The sequence below is a fragment of the Jaculus jaculus genome, chromosome 2 (assembly GCF_020740685.1).
Source record: "Jaculus jaculus isolate mJacJac1 chromosome 2, mJacJac1.mat.Y.cur, whole genome shotgun sequence".
Taxonomy (NCBI): domain Eukaryota; kingdom Metazoa; phylum Chordata; class Mammalia; order Rodentia; family Dipodidae; genus Jaculus; species Jaculus jaculus.
The window spans coordinates 101,474,932-101,495,566 of record NC_059103.1 but is presented as its reverse complement, the minus strand read 5'-3'; the positions used below and the strand labels follow the sequence as shown (position 1 = coordinate 101,495,566).

The window sequence follows — 20,635 nt, the reverse complement described above, 5'->3', positions numbered from 1 at the left end:
CTGGAGAGATTTGAAATGTTTCACATGAATCGACCACTTAGTGTTTCTATAACTTTGCCCTAATAGGTTCCTATTGTTTATTCTCATTATTACCTTTGTTCTTACTTTAATTGATCTGATAATCATCTCTTTTTAAGGAAATTATATATGGTGTTCCCTACTTCTAATAATCATTATTATAAAGACTTAAAATGTATTATCTGTATTTTGTTGTTTCTGTGACTTAGTTCAGTAATTTGATGACGATGGCTGTGAATGCAGGTCACTGACAGAGCTAGCATGCACAAGGCTCTGAGTTCAATTTCTAGCAATGCAAAGGAAAATGAAAAGGAAGTAAGGGTTACGTAAGTTGGCTCCTAGACTAACAGGAATTAGAGTAAATTCTAACCCTCTATATGAGGTACACCTTCACTGTCTTACAGTGCAGTGGGCTTATGGGGACTCTGGAACTAGGAGCAGTCATTATTCACTCATTCAGTAAATATTTTGAGTATCTAAGTTCCAGGGTTTGACTGGTATGATATTAACAGGGTTGCAGTTCTGTGGGTTTTTTGAACTCTGGAAATTTTCCCTGTGAAATTTAATCAAGGAGTTACCCCCTGACAGTTATAACAGACTCAATAGGCAATCCTGCTCAGTGTGCTATGGACATTACTACTCTCTTTTTCATTTGATTTTTACCTGAGAAATTTTTGCTTACTATGTTTTCCAAAATACATATTTCCTTCATAATATACCTCTTCTTTCTCTCTCCCTCCCTCCCACCTCTCTCTCTCTCTCTCTCTCTCCCCCCCCCCGTTCCTAGCCCCTCAAACCTATTACTATCTTATGGGGGACAAAAATCAGCATGCTAGCATCTAGAAAACAGAATTCTATGTCCAGTTTTGACACTCGTTACTACAGGAGTAGAGGAAAATTGCAGGACTTTGTGGAGATCTTAATTTCTTCCTATATCAAAGCAAGTAGACTACAGAATATAGCTAGGTTTTTTACATCTCCAAAATTTAAAAAGAAATAACATTAGTTAATATTGAAAAACAACATGAGCAGACTTGCCACCTGTGTCTCCATGGTATGACATTGATGTTTTTTTAAATTGAGTTCTGACTTGTAGGCAAGACTATCAAATAGAGAAATTTAGGAAGACAGCCAAAGTGATTTCTTAGACTTGTCAATACTAGAAATAGAACCAAGATAACTTGTTTTCAATAGTACTAATTCTACCAAGTATAGGTTTGCAAGCAAGGCACTGATCCAACACACCAAAAACAAGGATAGGTAAAAAAGTTACACTAAGAAGACAAATAGCCTTGAAATTAGTAAAATAAGAAGAATTCTCTTTCTTTGGAGTGTTTTCACTGCCTTCTCAGTTTGAATTCACAATAAGCTTAGTATCTATCTTTAAAAACTATTATATGTATATTAATATTCTTCTGCTGGTAGATAATCCAGTTTTGCCAGCGCCATTTATTGAATAGGTGTCTTTTTTTTCCAATCTACATTTTTGACGCTTCTGTCTGAGATTAGATGCTCATGGATGTGTGGGTTTTACTTCTGGGACCTCTACTGTGCTCCATGGATCCACATTTCTGTTTTAGTGCCACTGCCATGCTGTCCTTATCACTGTGACTCTCTTTTTCTCACCCCCCCCCAAATTGAATATTGTTTTTTGTTTTTAAATATTTTTTGCGAATGGAGATAAAGTTAAATTTGCAACCTTTGCATTCTTTGTAGACTTACTGTTAAGGTTTGTTCGAGAAAGCAGAGAAACTTTTAGTCTAGGGTTGAGCTGGCACCATTTCTAAGGCCATACCCTGAATGTCTATGTATTTTGTGGTTTCTTGAACTGGTCCAGCCCTGCTTGTGCTACAAGAATTGTCCTGCCTGATCCTGTATGATAGCTCCTTCCCCAGCTGGGGTGGCTTCCTCACACACATGCTCGTCAGTACTCAGATGGAGGCTTCAGTAGGGCTGTGAGTCTGCCTGGCCCTCTGGCTGTGAATTCTAGCCCCTTTGGCCTCTTGAAGTTTCTCCATTTGTCTCCTCCAATCAAGGAGATTGGCAAGCCATGTTTGGGTTCTACTTCCTGTGCTGCAACCTGGAACATTTTCATTCCTCCAGGTGTTTCTAAGACTCACTTTGTTTGATTCCTTTGGCTTAGGATCATTTTTCTATTATGCGCTGCCTGTTTTCCAGTCTGACAACCATTTTTTCATGTGTTTTAGTTGTTTACATTGAGAAATTTAGTCCAGGGGTGTAATTGCTCTATCATGACCTAAAGTAGAAAATTGAGTTTCCCATTTGTTTGCTAGAGTAAATCCTTGGTTGTTCACATAGTAAATAAGGATAATGGAGTTCTCACAATGGATGCACTGTATAAATGAAGTATGAAGTGCCACAGAGCTTTCTGTCACTGACATACATCCCCAGAGTCCCATGTTTTCCTATGTAGAGGAGGTGAATAAATGGACGGAAGCACTGCTTCTGCAGCCTGGCTGGATCTCATGCATGTTGGCAGGCTCAGGGCGTAGCTTTCTGGGCTGCTGTACTGATGCATGTCATGATGATGTCAGCAGGCATCCACTGGTCCCACATGTCAGACACTGTCCTAGGCTCTAGAGAGCTCTGTCTACAGTGCATTCCACTTCTCTCTTTGTTTCTTCCTTGTTACCGTGATAGCATATACACTCTGCTAACAGAAGTGCCTTGAACACAGCCCAGTGCTAGTAAGGACCCACATAAGTGTTGGTTGTGTTAGTGAATTTCCATAATAAAGTGTGGCTTGTTTGCTCAAGTTACTGTATTTTTAAAAATGGGTAGAAGGAGCATATTATATACTTTCTTTAAAATTTCTTCAATTGTTTTATTTCACTTACCACATTTTATTCTGTTGATAATGTAAAGTTCCCCAGCGCTGATTACATGTACACTATCAGGCCTGGGACCATGTGGAATTATATGAAAATTCTGGTGATAATAATAATTCCCACCTTGTAGATAACTTAAGAGGGGATAGGATTCCAGGTAGACCTCAAATCCCATCCATAAAATCTAGTGATGATCCAAAGGACTGAATTTCAGGTCGACCTGAGCTAGAGTGAGACCCTGCTTTACAAACAAAAAGCAGGGCTTGAGATGGTTAAGACACTTGCCTGAAAAGCCTAACAGTTTGGCTTTAATTCCTCAGTACCCAAATAAAGTTACATGCATAGTTGCACATGCATCTTGAGTTTATTTGCAACAGCTAGAAACCCTGGTATGCTCATATTCATTCTCTCTCTCCGTGTGTGTGTGTGTGTGTGTGTGTGTGTGTGTCTTTGTCTCCTCTGTTTCTCTTCTCTCCTCCATTTTGCAAATAAACAAATAAACAAACATTTTTAAAAAAAAAAAAAAACTATAACGAACCCAAATAAGACTTCCTTTTTGGAATTGGGGAGATTCCTCAGTGGTTAAGAACACTTGCTGTAATAAGTGTGAGGATTGGAAAGGGCCTGAGACTGCCCAGGTTGATTCCCTAGGACCCATGTAAGCAACTGAGTATGACCAAACACATTTGTAAACCCATCCTGCAGTAGGATCGAGACTAGAGAATCATTTGGGCTTTGTGGACTGGATAAACAGCAAAAGTGACAGCTCTGTGTTGAATGAGAGATTCTGTCTCAAGGAAACAGGTAGATGAGCTAAAAGAGGAGAACACCTGATGTTCTCCTTTAGCTTCTAAACATGTGTGCATAGGGCAAGTGCATCTACTCACGTGTGCATACACTAAACACACATTGCATCACATACCACACCACACATACCCTATACACACAAACTAAAAAATTTCCTGTATATTAATACATACAAGAATATCCCTACTGCCTGAATCATTATTGGAAGTCTAAGCAGCTATGGAAACCTAAAGATTCCTATAAATTTACCACCAACTCATTTGTTCGCAAAATATACTCTGACTTGACATGCAGCTGAGTCTCATTATAGTTTACTCTGCAGCAATGTTAATATATTGACTACACTGTGCACCCCAGACCCACCAAAAGTGTTATGCAGGCAACATACACCATACAGTACCCTTGATATATAGATATATTGGGTTTTTTTTTTCAAGATAGGGTCTCACTCTAGCCCAGGGTGACCTGGAATTTACTCTGTATTCTCAGGGTGGCCTTGAACTCATGACGATCCTCCTACCTCTGCCTCCCGAGTGCTGGGATTAAAGGCGTGCACCACCACACCCGGCTTTCATATATATCTTTTTAAAAAAAAAAAAGGGTGGAGAGATTTCTCAGTGGTTAAAGGTGCTTACTCTGTAGGCCTGATGACCAGGGTTCAGAACCCCAGAGCTCCTGTAAAGCTGGACCCAAGTAACACATATGTCTATAATCCCAATGTGACTACAGTGATGGCAGGCGGAGTCATGAGATTCCCATTGCTCATGGATAGCATTCACAGTGACAGACAATAATAAGATCCTGTCTCAAACAAGATGGAAGGTGAGGACAGACACTAAAACACTGCCGTCTGGCTTCTGTACATACACCATGACGTATGCATGCCCATACATATGCACACCACACGCACATCAAAAAATGAATTCTGGGGCTGGAGAAAGAGTAAGTGGTTAAGGCACTTGCCTTTGAAGCCTAATGACCCAGGTTTGATTCCCCCAGTACCCATGTAAGCTAAATGCCCTAGGTGGTACATGTGTCTGTAGATCATTTGCAACACCCCTTCTCTCTCTATCTGCCTTTCAATGTCCTTCTCTCTCTCTCTCTCTCTCTCTCTCTCTCTCTCTCTCTCTCTCTCTCTCTCTCTCAAAGAAGTAAATAAAAATAAAATATTTTTAAAAATTAATTCTGGACTGGTGGTATGGCTTAGCCATTAAGCACTTGCCTGCAAAGCCAAAGGACCTAGGCTAAATTTCCCAGGAACCACATAAGCCAGATGCACAAGGTGGCACATGTGTCTGAAGTTTGTTTGCAACTGCTGGAGGCCCTGTCATGCCCATTCTCTTCCTATCTCACCCTCCCCCCACTTCTTTCTGTCTGTCTCTCTCAAATAAATTAATTAATAAGTAGATATTTTTAAATGAATTTTGAAACTCATGTAGTCTAAGATTTGGACTTGGCTGAGACATTGAGAACATGTGTATTCCTCCAAAATCCACTTTACTAAGGTGAGGCCCAGCTGTCCTCAGGCACAGCCTAACCTGTGCTTGTTGTTGCTGTTACTGTATCCCTGCAGCTTCGCAAACTTGGGGATCCTTCATGTAACAAAGAAAAAAGTATTTGAAACACTGGAAGCACGAATGACAGAGGCATGTATTAGGGGTTATAACCCTGGACTTTTGGTGCATTCTGACCTTGCCTATCTGCAAGCAGAAGGTGGAGGAGACCGGCAACTCACAGGTGAGCATCTTTCCCCAGCTTTGCTGGTGACCTGTCTTGATATTATCCGTTCAGTGTGACTATCCAGTCTACAGTCATACCACCCTGAACACTCCTGATCTCATCAGTATGACTATCCAACAGTATGAGGGCTCCATTAGGAGGAAGGGAGCCAAATGTAATGGAGTCATTTGTTCCTGTGCTCGACCATGGAAGAAGCACAGAATTTTTTGTACTTGTTTCTCACCTTTCTCAGTGTAACCAGTGGCGCATGGTGGGCTTATTCCACTCCACTCCACATATGCTATACCTTTAACTCTCATTACAAGTTGAGGAACAGTAGAATGAAGGGGAGACTAGGAGAAAAGAAAAGCAATCTAATACATGGGAGACAGTTTTTACCAAAATCCAGAGAAAATTCAAGCTTTGAGTTCAATTTTAGACAATTTATATGAAATCATTTTTAAATTTTATTGGGTTTTTTGTTTGTTTGTTTTTTGGGTTGTTTTTTTGTTTTGTTTGAGGTAGGGTCTTACTCTACCTCAGGCTGACCTGGAATTCACTACATAGTCTCAGGGTGGCCTTGAACTCACAGCAATCCTCCTACCTCTGCCTCCAGTGTGCTTGGATTAAATGCACCACCACACCCCGCTTTAAATTTTATTAACAATACAAAAATTTCAGTCAAGTGGGATTATATGAAGTTAGAAAAGCTTCTGCACAGCAAAAGAATTAACTGAGTGAAGAGATACCCTACAAACTGGAAGAAAATGCTTGCTTGGTATCATCTGACAGATGCTTAGTATCTAGAGTATATCAAGAACTCAGAACACTAAATTCCAGAAAAACCAAACAACCTAATCAGTAAATGGGCTAAGGAACAGGCAGTTCTCAAAACATGAAGTACAAATTGCAAATAAAAATATGAAAAAAGTTTTACATACATCCTCAACCATCAGGAAAATGCAAATGAAAGCTTCTTTGAGATTTCTATTTTACCATATTCAGAATGGCTCTCATTAAGAAAACAACAGGTTCTGGGATGTGCTGAGTTTGTAGCATGCTTGCCTAGCATGGACACAGCCCTGGATCTGATCCCCAGGCATGGTGGCAGATGCCTGTGAAGCGCTTGACAACAGAGGCAGGAAAATCAAAAGTTCAAGGTTATCCCAAACTATACGGAAGTTTGAGGCCAGCCTGGAATACATGAGATCCTTCCTGTCTGAAAAGGAAGGGAAGGAAATAGAAAGAAAGGGAGGGAAAGAGAAAATAGTGGTGAGGATACAAAGTGGGATGACTGAAACATTGCTGGTGGAAATGTAAATTAGTTCAGCCATTTTGGAAATCAGTATGGAAGCTTCTCAAAAAGCTAAGAATAGAACTATGATATGACTCAGCTCTACCATTCCTGGGCATAGTCTTGAAGGACTGTAGTCAATGTACCACACTTGCACATCCATGCTCATGGCAACACTATTCACATAACCAAGCTATAGAATTGGCCTAGGTGTCAACAGATTAATGGATGAAATATGTGATATGAATATATATATATATACACATATATATAATTATAGGGTTTATATATATTAGAGTTTTATATATATAATAGGGTTTTATTCAACCATAAAAATAATAAAACTGTCCTTTGCACAAAAATGGATATAACTAGATATCGTCATATTGTTAAATAAGCCTAACTCATAAAGGCAAATATTACATGTTTTCTGTCATTTGTGGATCCTAGATTTCATATAGATACATAAAATCATATATATTGCCAGGCATGATGGCACATGCCTTTAATCCCAGCACTCAGGAGGCTGAGATAGGAGGATCACTATGAGTTCAAGGCCACCCTGAGACTACATAATGAATTCCATGTCAGCCTGAGCTAGAGTGAGACCCCATCTCAAAAAAAAATCATGGGCTGCAGAGATGGCTTAGCAGTTAAGCGCTTGCCTGTGAAGCCTAAGGACCCCGGTTCGAGGCTCAGTTCCCCAGGTCCCACGTTAGCCAGATGCACAAGGGGGCGCACGCATCTGGAGTTTGTTTGCAGAGGCTGGAAGCCCTGGCGCGCCCATTCCCTCTCTCTCCCTCTATCTGTCTTTCTCTCTGTCTGTCGCTCTCAAATAAATAAATGAAAAATTTTAAAAGTATATTATAAAAAAATCATATATATATATACATATATATATATATGTATATATATATATATATCATACATATAACATGAAAGTAGAAGTGTGAGAATTAGAATAGGAAGGAGACTAATGGGAAGGGGAGAAAAAGGAAGGAGAGGGTATGGGAAATGAATATGGCCAAAGTGCATGATAACGTGTGAAAATGGCTTTATGAAACTTATCACTATGTATAGTGAATATCTACCCATAAAAATTACTGAAGAAAATTTAAAGAGAGGAAAATGGTCTTGTCTGGGGAGATAGCTCAGTCAGTGAAGCACTTACCAACAAACATAAGGACTGGAGTTTGGATCGGCAGCACCCACGTAAAGGCTAGCCATGGTGAAATGTTCCTGTAATCCCTGTGCTGGGGAAATGGACACAGAGGTCCTTAGTGCTCTCTGACTAGCTGGTCTAGCTGAATCAATGAGCTCTGGATTCAGTAAGAAGTCCTGTCCTAAGTAATATGATGCAGAATGATTGAAACATATCCAGTGTCATCCTCTAACCCCCATTTGCACATGCATGCACATGCGCCCACACACATGACAGGACATACACACAAACCACGTGCTGTTTTTATATTCCTATTCTTGGTGGGCTTTGTAAAAGCATGCCATGTTAAATGCTCCCACTTTCCACTCCTGGACATGAATGGACTGTGCTGTGTGATCCTAGACCGGGAAAAGGAGATCGTCCGCCAGGCAGCTCTGCAGCAGACGAAGGAGATGGACCTGAGCGTGGTGCGCCTTCTGTTCACAGCCTTCCTTCCCGACAGCACCGGCAGCTTCACAAGACCTCTGGAGCCTGTGGTGTCAGATGCCATCTATGACAGCAGTGAGTACCTGACCCTCTGAAAGGCAGCTCACTCAAGTGTCAAGAGCAAGTGCCAGTTCTGACCTGCCACTTAATAGCCAGCTGTGAGACCTGTGGAAAGTAACTTAATGGCTTTGAGCCTTGCCTTAGGTTGATCATCTACAAAATGGGAATACTACAATCTAGCCAACATGTCTAAATAAATACTTCAAGAAGTGTACAGTCAGTATAGTTTTCTTTACTCAGATGTATATTATAGTCTTTTACACACAATGCCAAGTTTTTTATTAACATGTTATTGTATATCGATTGCTGGCAATCTTTAAAAAGTATCTCAATGACTTTTTTTCTTAGAGGGCTATGAAGAAAAATTAGTAAGGAATAGCAGTTTTTCTTAAACTTATGCTTGCCTGGTACCAGCTTTATGAAGATAGGACCTTGAAGTTAACTGAGTGAGTAGTGTATAGAAATGCTCTTTTAGTATGTAGTACTTCCTAGAATTGAAAGAGCTTACAGTGGCCTTCAGCATTTACTTTGTTTGGCCAGCATGAGGTTCGTTAATCAGATATTTCAGAAAGCAAATACTTAGATTCTTTTTTTTTTTTTTTTTTTTTGGTTTTTCGGTTTTTCAAAATAGGGTCTCACTCTAGCCCAGGCTGACCCGGAATTCACTCATGGCAATCCTCCTACCTCTGTCTCCTCAGTGCTGGGATTAAAGGCATGCGCCACCATGCCCAGCAAGACTCATTTTTTTAGTGTGTGTGTGTGTGTGTGTGTGTGTGTGTGTGTGTGTGTGTGATGGTGAGCACATGTTGGTCAGAGAACTTCTGGGTGTCTCTACTTCACCCTCCTCAAGGCAGGATCTCCCATATTTGCAATGAAATTGCCACACTACAAAGGAAGATCAGACTACCTGGCCAGGTGCCTCTGGTTCTGCTTCCCATTGCCACAGTCTTGCTGCAATCACAGATGCATGTGCCAGCCCCCACTCTGTGTGGGTGGCTGTGGAATTGAACCTGGGCAGACATGTTTTAAAAATGAGCATTCAACCACCTAGCTATTGCCTCCACCCTCCTAGAAAGTTTTCAGAATTTGGTACATGGCGAAAACTCCATGTTCCACATATAACAGCTACTTGATTTCTCTAATTTAAATAAGTTTGAAGGGAAGTGAAAAGTTTACAAAATGGCACACACTCTTACACCACAGATAACCTTAAATGCAGCTGTTACAGAATAAAAAAGGAAGCTTTATGCTATTACCACATGAAACTTTGTCTCCCTAACCACACAGAATCCTAATTTAGTTTAAGGAAAGGAAACATTTTTGTTTTTCTTTGTAGAATAAAAAGTTAATGCATAGTTTAAGAAAATCATGCTTTTTAAAAATTTTTTAGAACATTTTTGTAAACAAAATGGAAAGAAGCTCAAGTCAAAGCTGCAGAAATCCACTGGCTTGGTACTTCCTGAAACATCAGCAAACTTCATTCTCTTTCTATATCAGTCTCTTTCATCTGTTCTACCTCATCTGTTTCTTTCTCCCTCATTGGCTTGGGTGATAATGACTGGTCCATGCCAAGAAGTGCTCCAGGGACCTTAGAAGCCATTCTGGTTTCATTTGAATCTGTATTCAATCAATGGGGGTGAAAGTGTCCACTTTGTTTAAATGATGTGTATTGAGGGACTGGCTTGTGAAGCTGAGGCTAAATCAGGAGGTTTAATGTTCTCTTCCTGTGAACAGAAGCTCCCAATGCATCTAACTTGAAAATTGTAAGAATGGACAGGACTGCAGGGTGTGTAACTGGAGGAGAAGAAATTTATCTTCTTTGTGACAAAGTTCAGAAAGGTAAGTATGCACTCTGATCTCAAGATGTGAAATACAATCTCAAAGGATTTTTAGCAGCAAACATAAGCAATCTTTTGTTGTAGAGCCTTTCAAAACATTTGCATATCCTACTTCTACCTATCTTTTCCAAAAAAATGAACCATCAAGTATGCCATTCATATCTAAATTTCCCATAGAAGTTAATAAATAAGCAAACAGAGGTAGCTATTATTAGTGACTTTCAGCATATTAACACTTTGGTAAATTTTTGTTTTCAAGACTAAGTTAAACTACAATACATATTACTAATCATTGTACATACTTGACACATATAAACACAGAAAATAACTTTCACATAATGTAAAATCACTGGTTCTATTTATTTTTCATTGCTTTTTTTGTAACATAGAAAGAACTTCTCGAAACACTTCCGCGTGCCACTGTGATACTCACAAAGGGTTATTCTCAGAGCACATTTCTCTCACTGTTGCACTTTGAGGAAAAGTCCTTAGCATTTACTATCACTAGGTATGTTATAAGATTGATAAATTAGTATAAACTGAAGTAAATGATAAATGGAAAATATCATGTAATAAAGATGACATCACTATATAACTGGAAATAGGCCTTAAATAACAAAAATGTATTTTTTAAAAAACTTTTCACTTGAAGTTCTCTGAAGCATAAGGTAAGGAAAATTAGTTCAGATTATAGAGTAAATACAAATATATATTTATATCCATATATACACACTTTATTTTTAAAAGTTTACCCTTCCTCTGCCTAGACTGGAGTCAGTCTTCTACCAGCCCTCTGGTCTAAGTCATAATCATTCCCAGATTTCTGGGTGTGTACCATGAGTAAATACAGTACTCAGACCTCTGTTTGTAATGTGTTTCTTCATCATCATTGCACTGGAACAGCTCAGGAACAGAGTCTTAGTTCACACTTTAGCAATGACTTGATCAAGTTCCAGTTGAACCCCCAGGAAAGGGAACACAAGAGGCCATGGGGACTCATCTAGCAAGTTTGTGGCCCAGTGAGAAGGTAGTTTCAGAGGCCACTCTTGGGTGCCAATTCCTGCTCTGAGAACATTAGAAATGACCAACCACACCACTGAGAGAAATGGTGTGACTTCCCAAGGTCAGTCCTTGTTGCCAGGGAGTTTCTCCAGAGTCCTAACATGGCTGCAAATGAGTCCCCTGGACTTCCCCATTCCCTCCCCAGATTTCCTGACAAAAGGTTCCACTGGAGGGTGGAATGGAACCTACAAACTTGTCATGCCCCTGAGGTGCCTGTCTGATTACCTTAAATCTCTGGCCAGAGCAGGTGGTTGGGCCAGAGGCTAATAGCCACCTCCGGGAATTGAGCCATCACGGGCTGTGGCAGAGGTGGCCACTGCGGATCAGAACATGTTACAAGAGAACTGTTAAAACTCAGCATCTGAGGGGCAGGGATGAGGCTAAAGATGGTACCAACATGTGCTATTTACATACTGAGTCTGTCCATAACTAATTTAAAAAAACTCAACATCTTCAACTTCTTATTGTATGAGTTAGGATTTCCTTTACACTGGACAATTAAGATAAAAATCTAATAAACTGAATGTTAATAGAACTTCCATAAATAAATAAAGAATGAGAGATTCCATCTACTTGGGTTAAAGAGTCTGAAAGTCAGGCATGGTGACTTGTGTCTTTAATCCCAGCACTCAGAAGGCAGAAGTAAAAGGAACACCATGAATTCCATGTAAGTTTGGGTTATAGTTAAGACTCTACTTCAAAAAAATAAAGGGAGTCTGAATAACTAGGTTCAGGGTAGCCCCACTTGAAGTCAAAGGATTGGACCAGGAAATAATTAAATATTTTATCCATCCCTATTATATCTAAAATTATGATTAAAGTAGACAGATGTACTTTGTTTCATTAGTCAGGAGTGTGGTCCCTCCTATGAATTGGGAAGTGAAGCTAGGAAAAAGCCAAGCAGAATTACATTGTCATATTTCTGCAGAAATCAAGTCCATAACTACAAAGTGAAATGTAGTCATTCTACTTTCATCATAAGGAGACCTGACCACCGTGATATTTTAAGCAGTTACTCAGTAAGGAATAATGAAGCATTGTGAAGAGGAGTACAGTAGCGTTTAAGGGCTGAGCTCTGAAATTATTATGTCTATGTTCACATCCTAGCTCCTGTATTTACTAGCTATTAAACCTTGGATATTTAAGCTCTCTGGATCTCAGACTCTTTTCTGCAAAATAAGGATAATAGTATACGTACATCATAGGATTGGTGTGAGGACTAAAGAGGTCATTATGTACAAATAAAGCACTTGGGACAGCATAAGCCATGTACGAAACTTCATATTGCCAATTCTCATTATGTACATATCCATATTGAGTTAGCTCACATGTAGGGACTCTGATATGCTCCTATCATTCTTCAGGTTTCTCAGGAGTAAAATGGTTTAAGGTGGAGAAGTAGAATGGCCAAGTGTTGAGTGGAGAAAATTCAGACTGATTAAGTAAATGCAATGTTTTGCCAGTATAGATGAAACTTAGGGCCCATTCCTGTACTGAATATTTTTGAAAAGTCAGTGATTTGCAAAAATTGTAAATGACTTAAATCTATTTAGATTTTTTCAAAAGTCTATTTATATATTGAGTAAAATCATGAGCCAGCTTTATTTTTCAGCATACTTTGAACCATTGTGAGACTGTATGCAATGACACACCTGAATGTGACTGTTTGCAGATGACATCCAGATTCGATTTTATGAAGAAGAGGAAAATGGTGGGGTTTGGGAAGGATTTGGAGATTTTTCTCCCACAGATGTTCATAGACAAGTAGGTGGATTATTATTATTATGGTTTTATTATATTACATGCTCTGCCTTGTTGTCATTCAGTACTCAGTTTCCCTGTATTAAAGGGAAAAATCATAAGTATATATTTAGTATCTATAAAACAATACTGTTTTTTTAAAAGAAAGTACTATTCTAGTACAAGAGTCAGGATAGCTGGGAGAGTACAGGAGTAGCAGGGAACCACTGCCCACATTAGCATCATACAGCCATTCTGATGGCCTTGAATGTGCCCAAGGAGCCACCACCTTGTGCCATGGTTTTCCCAATGCCATCAATCAATTCCTTGGCCCCACATTCCAATCCTGAGATGTGAAAAGGTGCCAAAGAGTGCCCTGCCACCATGCTCATGACAAAGTGAGATCCACGTCAGCCTGGGCTAGAGTTAGACCCTACCTCAAAAAAACAAAAATAACAATAAAAATGTATGGATGTAAAACACTAACTTTGGAACTTTCTCCAGGGGACTGTGTTTTCAGCCCAACTTGTGTAAGCATTGGCTGTAAATAAAAGTATAACAAATGTGTCTAATGTACAACATTGCAAAAAAATGTAGTCATACACCAACATTAGATCTCTGAATCTTGTAGTTTGCCATCGTCTTTAAAACTCCAAAATATAAGGATGTCAACATCACAAAACCAGCTTCTGTGTTTGTCCAACTTCGGAGGAAATCTGACTTGGAAACTAGTGAACCAAAACCTTTCCTCTACTACCCAGAAATCAAAGGTAAGTCCTTGCTTCAACTCGTGTGCCTGTTCTGATAAGACCACTGATGGAAAAGACCTGTGAGTCGCCTTGGCACAACTTCCTAGCAACTGCAGCCTGAACTTATGTTCAGAGAAGAGGCAGATAATTTACTACTTTGATTATAAAATTAGTCCTGGCCTTTTTAAAAAAAAAACATTATTGCTACCAAACTTGTGTAAGATTTAGAGATATGAGAACTTCTTTGAATTTTAAAGCTAATATTTTAAACTAGGGTTTAGTTAAGATGAAAAAAGAATAAAATGTTTATGAAAATCAAGCAGTCAATAACCAGCACCAGGTACCAAATGGAAAAATCCAACAACCATGCAATACAGAAGTGTAAAATGAAGTAGTCACCATCCTTTTCCTCACTTGAGAAAGAGAGATTAGAGTCATAATGCAAATTAGATTTTTTTTTTTTTTTTTTGAGATGCTGGGGACTGAAGGCAGGGCCTTATGCTATATGTAAAAATAGATTGGCTGCTGAGTGCCAAGGAAAGAACAGCCAACATATATGTGATGCTATTGAGTCATTATGTGTTAGAATGGTTTCATTGTGGATAACAAGGTGCCTCCTTTATTAAAATTTAAAAAAAAAAAAGAAGAAGAAGAAGAAAGAAAAGATGAGACAATAGGCCCAAAGAGAAGTGATCCTCCCAGGATGTCCAGCTCTGGCTGATGGCTCAGTGGACAAAGCTTTTGCCACGCAAGCAGAAAGACCAGGTCAGATTCTCAGCACCACACCTAAATACCAAATGCCAGGTGGGCATGGCAGCTACCTGTGAGTCCAGCGCCCACAGGAGGCAGAGACAGGGAATCCCTGAAGCAAGCTAGCTAGCTACACTGGTCAAATCGGTGAGCTCTGCCCAAGTGAGAAGCCCAGCCTCAGCAAATTAAGGGGAGAGTGGTCAAGAACAACACTCGATGTTAATGTCTGGCCTCTAGGGTCACCATGCCCACATACACCCACATGCATATGTAAACCACACATACATCCACACACAGAAAGAAACTAGCAGAGTATTTCACTTTAAATATTTGCAAATTAATCCAAACTGCTAGCCTAGTCTTTATATACATTTCCTGGATGCCACTGAACACACCTTCCACCCCCCTCATCCCATGTATCTCCCTGTCTTGTCCCTATTCCAACATGCTTTCTTTTTTATCACCATGTAAATGTGTCTTACCTACATACATGTCTGTGGCCTTCCTCCTGCCTATAGCAGGAAGGTCTTCCTAAAACAGAGACTTGACCTCTCATGTTCATGGCCATATCTCTAGGATCTAGCATAAAATATGTCATATAGTATATAGTCATTAAATATCAGTGATCTGACCTAATGGTTGGCCAGTTTGAATTGCTATTCTAATCCAAAAGGCTCAGTATACATTATGTTCTATGAAGTCATATCTTAGACAACTATGAAATCCAGCCCTGTCATGATTCAGAACCATCCAGCACTGAGATCTACATCCTTTGCAGTCCTTCATTGACACTGCATTAACAAAAACTTGTTGGAGACAATTGGTTCAGGACAGACAGTTAAAATAATCAAGTGAGGGGCACGAAAATAGTTGAAGAACTACTTTACAAACCAAAAAAAAAGGGTTGTAGTGACTTTTCAGTCTGAAAAACTGCAATTAGGAAGAAATAAAATGGTCATCTTTTATGTTAGAAAAGATAAGGCTAGGGAAAAGGTATGCATCTTTCCTGGTATTCTAAAAACACAGAAAGTGAGAATAAGGTACTTTAAAGACACACACAGGAAAAGGTGATAGAGGCTAAAATTTTGTCTGCTTTTATGAATTTGAACTGTGCTCTAACATCATTGGCTATAATCTAGTCATTATTAATCAAGTAGCAAGGTACAAAGCTGTTTGGAGTGTTTCCCCAAAAAAGTTGTAGCAGTTACTTTCTCTTTGCTAGGACAAAACACTGGGCCAAATCCAACAATCGGAAGGAAGGGCTTGTTTCAGCTTAAAGTCTCAAGGGGGAGTTCCATCATGGCAGGGAATGCATGGCATGAGCAAGAAGCTGATCTTCAGCAGCAGCAGCAGTGGGAAAGCAGCCCAAGTGAGCTGGCTTTGAACACCCATTGGGCTGGGCTCATAAATCTCAGGGTCCCCCTCCAGACACACCTCCTCAAGCAAGGCTACACTTCTCAAAGGCTTCACAACTTCCCAAATTGCACCCAGCTAGGGATCACATATTCAAAACACATGAGGGTATAGGGGACACTTTATATTCAAACCACCACAGTAGGCTAGTGTAACAAAAGATGAACAGACTTTGGGTTTAACCTTCACTTAGCCCTAACTTTAGAAAGTCACGTATCCTTCCTAGCTTTAGTTTCCTCTTCTGTGAAGGGAGAATTTGTAATGAGTGACTACTTAGGTTCCTTCTATAGTACATTAATACTTCATAGTGCATCCTATAGTGCTCCTGTGAAAGGCAGGCTGCTGTGTTCAATCTTATGGAGTTGGGACTTTCATATTCTTTTATAAAACTTGGCCTGGGAATTTTCTCAGATAGTGTGTGGTAGCACACACCTTTAATCCCATCACTCAGAAGGCAGAGAGGAGGATTGCTCTGAGTTTGAAGCCAGCCTGAGACAACTTAGTGAATTCCAGGTCAGCTTGGGATCAAGACCCTGTCTCAAAAAATAAAAAAAGAGTAAAAAAATTAATTAAATTAAATTAAAAACTGAATAAAATATAAAATAAAATAATATTGGCAATAGAATAGCTAATATTTTGAAAATTACTTCTTAAAAATTCAGTTTTACAGTAAAATATTAAGCATCTCTACCATAAAAATTGAAAAGAGTACATAGAAAATGCAGGCTGATGTCTGATAAAAACCATGTCAGAAGAGAACATTATTTCTAAAGATGAATGGTGTCTGCACCCCCTTGTGTTTCATGCTCCTACATGAACTAATATTTAATGTGAGGTCAACAGATTATTGGATTACTGAGTGTGGCTATTAATCAGTTATGGCACACCTGATAAGGGAATTTTATAAATTGTTCCAAGATCCTTTTTTTATTTTGGATTTTTTCAAGGTAGTATCTCACTCTAGCCCAGGCTGACCTGGAATTCACTATGTAGTCTCAGGGTGGCCTCGAACTCACAGTGATCCTCCTACCTCTGCCTCCCAAGTGCTGAAATTAAAGGCGTGCTACTTCCAAGATTCTTAAGTAAGGAAGTTGTTAAAGTCTCTTTGTTAGAAGGGCACTCCTTTCATTAAGGAACCCATTCTTCAACATTCAACAGTACTGACATTTTTCTTCCTCATATTTCTGGGAATGACCTGTTTTTCAGCAATTCTTGAAGTGTTCCTTCTCTGGCTTCAACTGCAATTAGATAATATTTAGGTTGTCAGTAAACAGTAGCCTTCTACCTGCTAGCTAGCCCTGGAGTCACTAAAATAGCCACAGAACTAGAAGTAAGTGAAGATCTGTTTGAACATAAACAATGACAAAAGCGGGCACTGAAAAGTCAGATCTTGAACAATTTTTCAGGATTGGGCTAACTGAATAAAGAATGCCACACTGACTGTTTAATGTAAATAAAACTTCTCAACCTAAAAGAGAGAAGGAAGAAAGACAAAGTATGACAGAAAAATCACAGAAGAGAAAGAAAGGAAAACGAACAGAGAACCAAGAAAACAATAGTAGACCACATAGGCAGAGAATTCAGGGGAACATTGGTGATACGCAAAGAAACAGAACCCGAGAGGAGCCGATATGTCACAGCCCCCAAACCTGAATGGTTCCATGTCTCAGAGGCCAGCACTGTATTTTAGTCAAGTAGTGGTCTGAGACCTTTAGCCCTCTCCCCCAAACCACAGTCTCCAGAGCTCATAGGCCTTCCTCTGTGTTTCGGGGTCCCACCCTAATTTCTTTTGTCATGGTGACTGGTAAGGAATATGTCCCTATTGCCCCATGTCTATAATGTCTGCCTCAGGGTTTATGTAGCAGGTCCTAAACATAAGTGATGGCTGAATCTCCCTGAAATATTACTGTGTACATCATTTACTGGTTCTCCTGTCTAGGAGTCCCTAAAGTTCATATCCCTGAGGCTCCTCAGTATGGGGGGTCCCAGTTGGCCCCACATGTCAAGAATCTTTCACTTCAACCAAAATGGTCTCTGTTCTCATATGGACCCCAGACACATTATTCCTTTTATCACTTTATGAAACCCCTCCTTGTCCTCTGCCCAGAACATCCTCACATAGGTTTGATATGCCAAGAGCCTGCACCATTAAGTTCATACACATACCATCAGAGTGCTAGCCTGCTAAGTCTCTCCCCAACTACCTTAAAATCAAATTTCATTTTATATCTTCAGAGTGTCCAAATTTGTGATGGACCATCAGATAGATCTCTCACCAGTTTGTTAATGTAGAGGACTTGGGAAAGTGCTACGGAGTGGAACTGGGTGTGTGCTGCCCTGTGGTCTCTGCACCAGTCTTCACACCTATTGGAATAAATCCAGTGCTTCTTGAAATTTAGCATCTCTTCCTCCTTGGCTGCTTTTTGTTTCCCTTGAAACTGTTTAAAAATATCATGAGAATCAATATTCTTTCTGTGGCTAGTGGTGGAACCCAATCAATCTTTCCCCCCCTGCTTTCTCTTCCTATAAATGCAGATAAAGAGGAAGTGCAGAGGAAGCGACAGAAGCTCATGCCTAACTTCTCGGACAGTTTTGGCGGTGGCAGTGGGGCCGGGGCTGGAGGAGGAGGCATGTTTGGGAGTGGCGGTGGAGGAGGCAGTACTGGAAGTCCCGGACCAGGTACAAGAAAAGGCTCTTCTGTCAATCCTTTTCATATTGGCAAGGGCACAGTTTTCTCTTCCTAGGTTTCTTAGCATGTTGAGTGGCTATTATATTATTAATTATAAGATTTCAAAGTAATTAAAATTTTCCTACAAATGTAAATATATTTTTTCAAAGAATTGTATACTTACTTTACAATACAGTACCTCCCCACCCCCATCCATAGTTTCCGTACTTGTGGTTTCAGTTACTCAAGGTCAACTTCAGTCTAAAAATACTACCATTGTCCTGACTGTTTCAAGAGAGATAAACCACATTCACATAGATTTTATTATAGTATATTATTATAACAATTCTATTATTATTAGTTACTGCTATTAATCCTTAGTATGTCTAATTTACAATTTGAACTTTCTCATAGATGTGTGTATATAAGAAAATATGTAAATATGTAGTGTATGCAGAAATCAGTGCTATGTGCAATTTCAGGAATAAGCTGGGGGGTCTTGGAACCTATCCTTCATGGATATATGGTTATATCCCAAAACCTGTAAGAAGAAAAAAGTCAACCAAGGGCAGTTGTCCAAAACATACCTCTCTGAATGTTTTTGTATATTTTCCCCTTACTATTTTTTTTTTTTTTTTTGAGAAGCAGTTGTTTTTTTGTTTTGTTTTTTGTTTTTTTCGTTTTTCAAAGTAGTGTCTCGCTCTAGCCCAGGCTGATCTGGAATTCACTATGTAGTCTCAGGGTGGCCTTGAACTCACGGCAGTCCTCCTACCTCTGCCTCCCAAGTGCTGGGATTAAAAGTGTGCCACCATGCCTGATGAGAAGTAGTTGTTTTGTTGTTTTTTTTTTTAAATGCTCTTCCTTGTTTAGTTTTTCATATTTTTTTAAAAGTTATTTATTTATTTATTTATTTATTTGAGAGTGACAGACACAGAAAGACAGATAGAGGGAGAGAGAGAGAGAATGGGCGCACCAGGGCTTCCAGCCTCTGCAAACAAACTCCAGACGCGTGCGCCCCCCTGTGCATCTGGCTAACGTGGGACCTGGGGAACCGAGCCTAGAACCAGGGTCCTTTGGCTTCACAGGCAAGCACTTAACCACTAAGCCATCTCTCCAGCCCTGTTTTGTTGTTTTGAGGAAACATTAAAAGGACTTTATGGGGCTGGAGGGATTGCTTAATGGTTAAGGCACTGTCCAGCAAAGCCAAAGTACCCCAGTTTGATGCCCCAGGATCCATGTAAGCCAGATGCACAAGGTGGCACATGCATTTGGAGTTCCTCTGCAGTGGCTGGAGGCCCTGGCATGCTCATTCTCTCTCTCTCTCAAATAAACAAATAAAAATAAAAATATTTTTAACAAAAAGGGCTTTATGCACATATACCATATACTTACCTGCACTAGATTGTAGAATGCATATACTACACTGAAGAAAATTTGAGTATATAGGAAATCCTTCAGCCAAAGCTGAACTATTTCTCCATGCATATATTACAATAACTGTTTTTTTATGTCCCCTAGTGCAGCTGTCATCACCACACATATAACTTTAATTCATTTATCTGTATTGGGTAGTTATTATCATTGCATCATGGTTGCTGGTATAAGGTCATGTACTATTTTCTCTACAATATTAGCATAAAATTTTTCTCATGATAACATACCTTGTAGAAGCATCATGCTAATGCTTTATGATAGGTAAATGAACAAACTATAGTACAGCCTGATACTTGCTTGAATGCTGTTTCCTGTTTGCTACACAAAATACTGTACTGAGCATTGACAATCCCATGACTTTTATTCAGACAACTTTTAAAATATTTTATTTTTCTTTATTTATTTGAGAGAGAGAGAAATAGGCAAGGAGAGAGACAAAGAATGGGTGCACGAGGGCCTCCAGCTACTGCAAACGAACTCCAGAGGCATGTGCCCACTTATGCATTTGGCTTACGTGGGTCCTGGGTGATCGAAACCAGGTCCTTTGGCTTTGCAGGCAAGGGCCTTAACCACTAAGCCATCTCTC

At 39.6% G+C, this 20,635-nt stretch overlaps 1 protein-coding gene across 2 annotated transcripts in view; it reads left to right on the top strand.

Annotated features, from left to right (window-relative positions):
- The window catches only part of Nfkb1 (nuclear factor kappa B subunit 1), a 125,745-nt gene that overhangs the window by 77,700 nt on the left and 27,410 nt on the right, over window positions 1–20,635 (top strand). For both annotated transcript variants that reach the window (XM_045143005.1, XM_045143004.1), the window contains exons 7-12: window positions 5,248–5,411; window positions 8,252–8,410; window positions 10,130–10,234; window positions 12,968–13,059; window positions 13,667–13,805; window positions 18,483–18,626. In XM_045143005.1, the coding sequence (XP_044998940.1) occupies window positions 5,248–5,411; window positions 8,252–8,410; window positions 10,130–10,234; window positions 12,968–13,059; window positions 13,667–13,805; window positions 18,483–18,626 (803 nt within the window). The remainder of the gene's footprint in view (window positions 1–5,247; window positions 5,412–8,251; window positions 8,411–10,129; window positions 10,235–12,967; window positions 13,060–13,666; window positions 13,806–18,482; window positions 18,627–20,635) is intronic.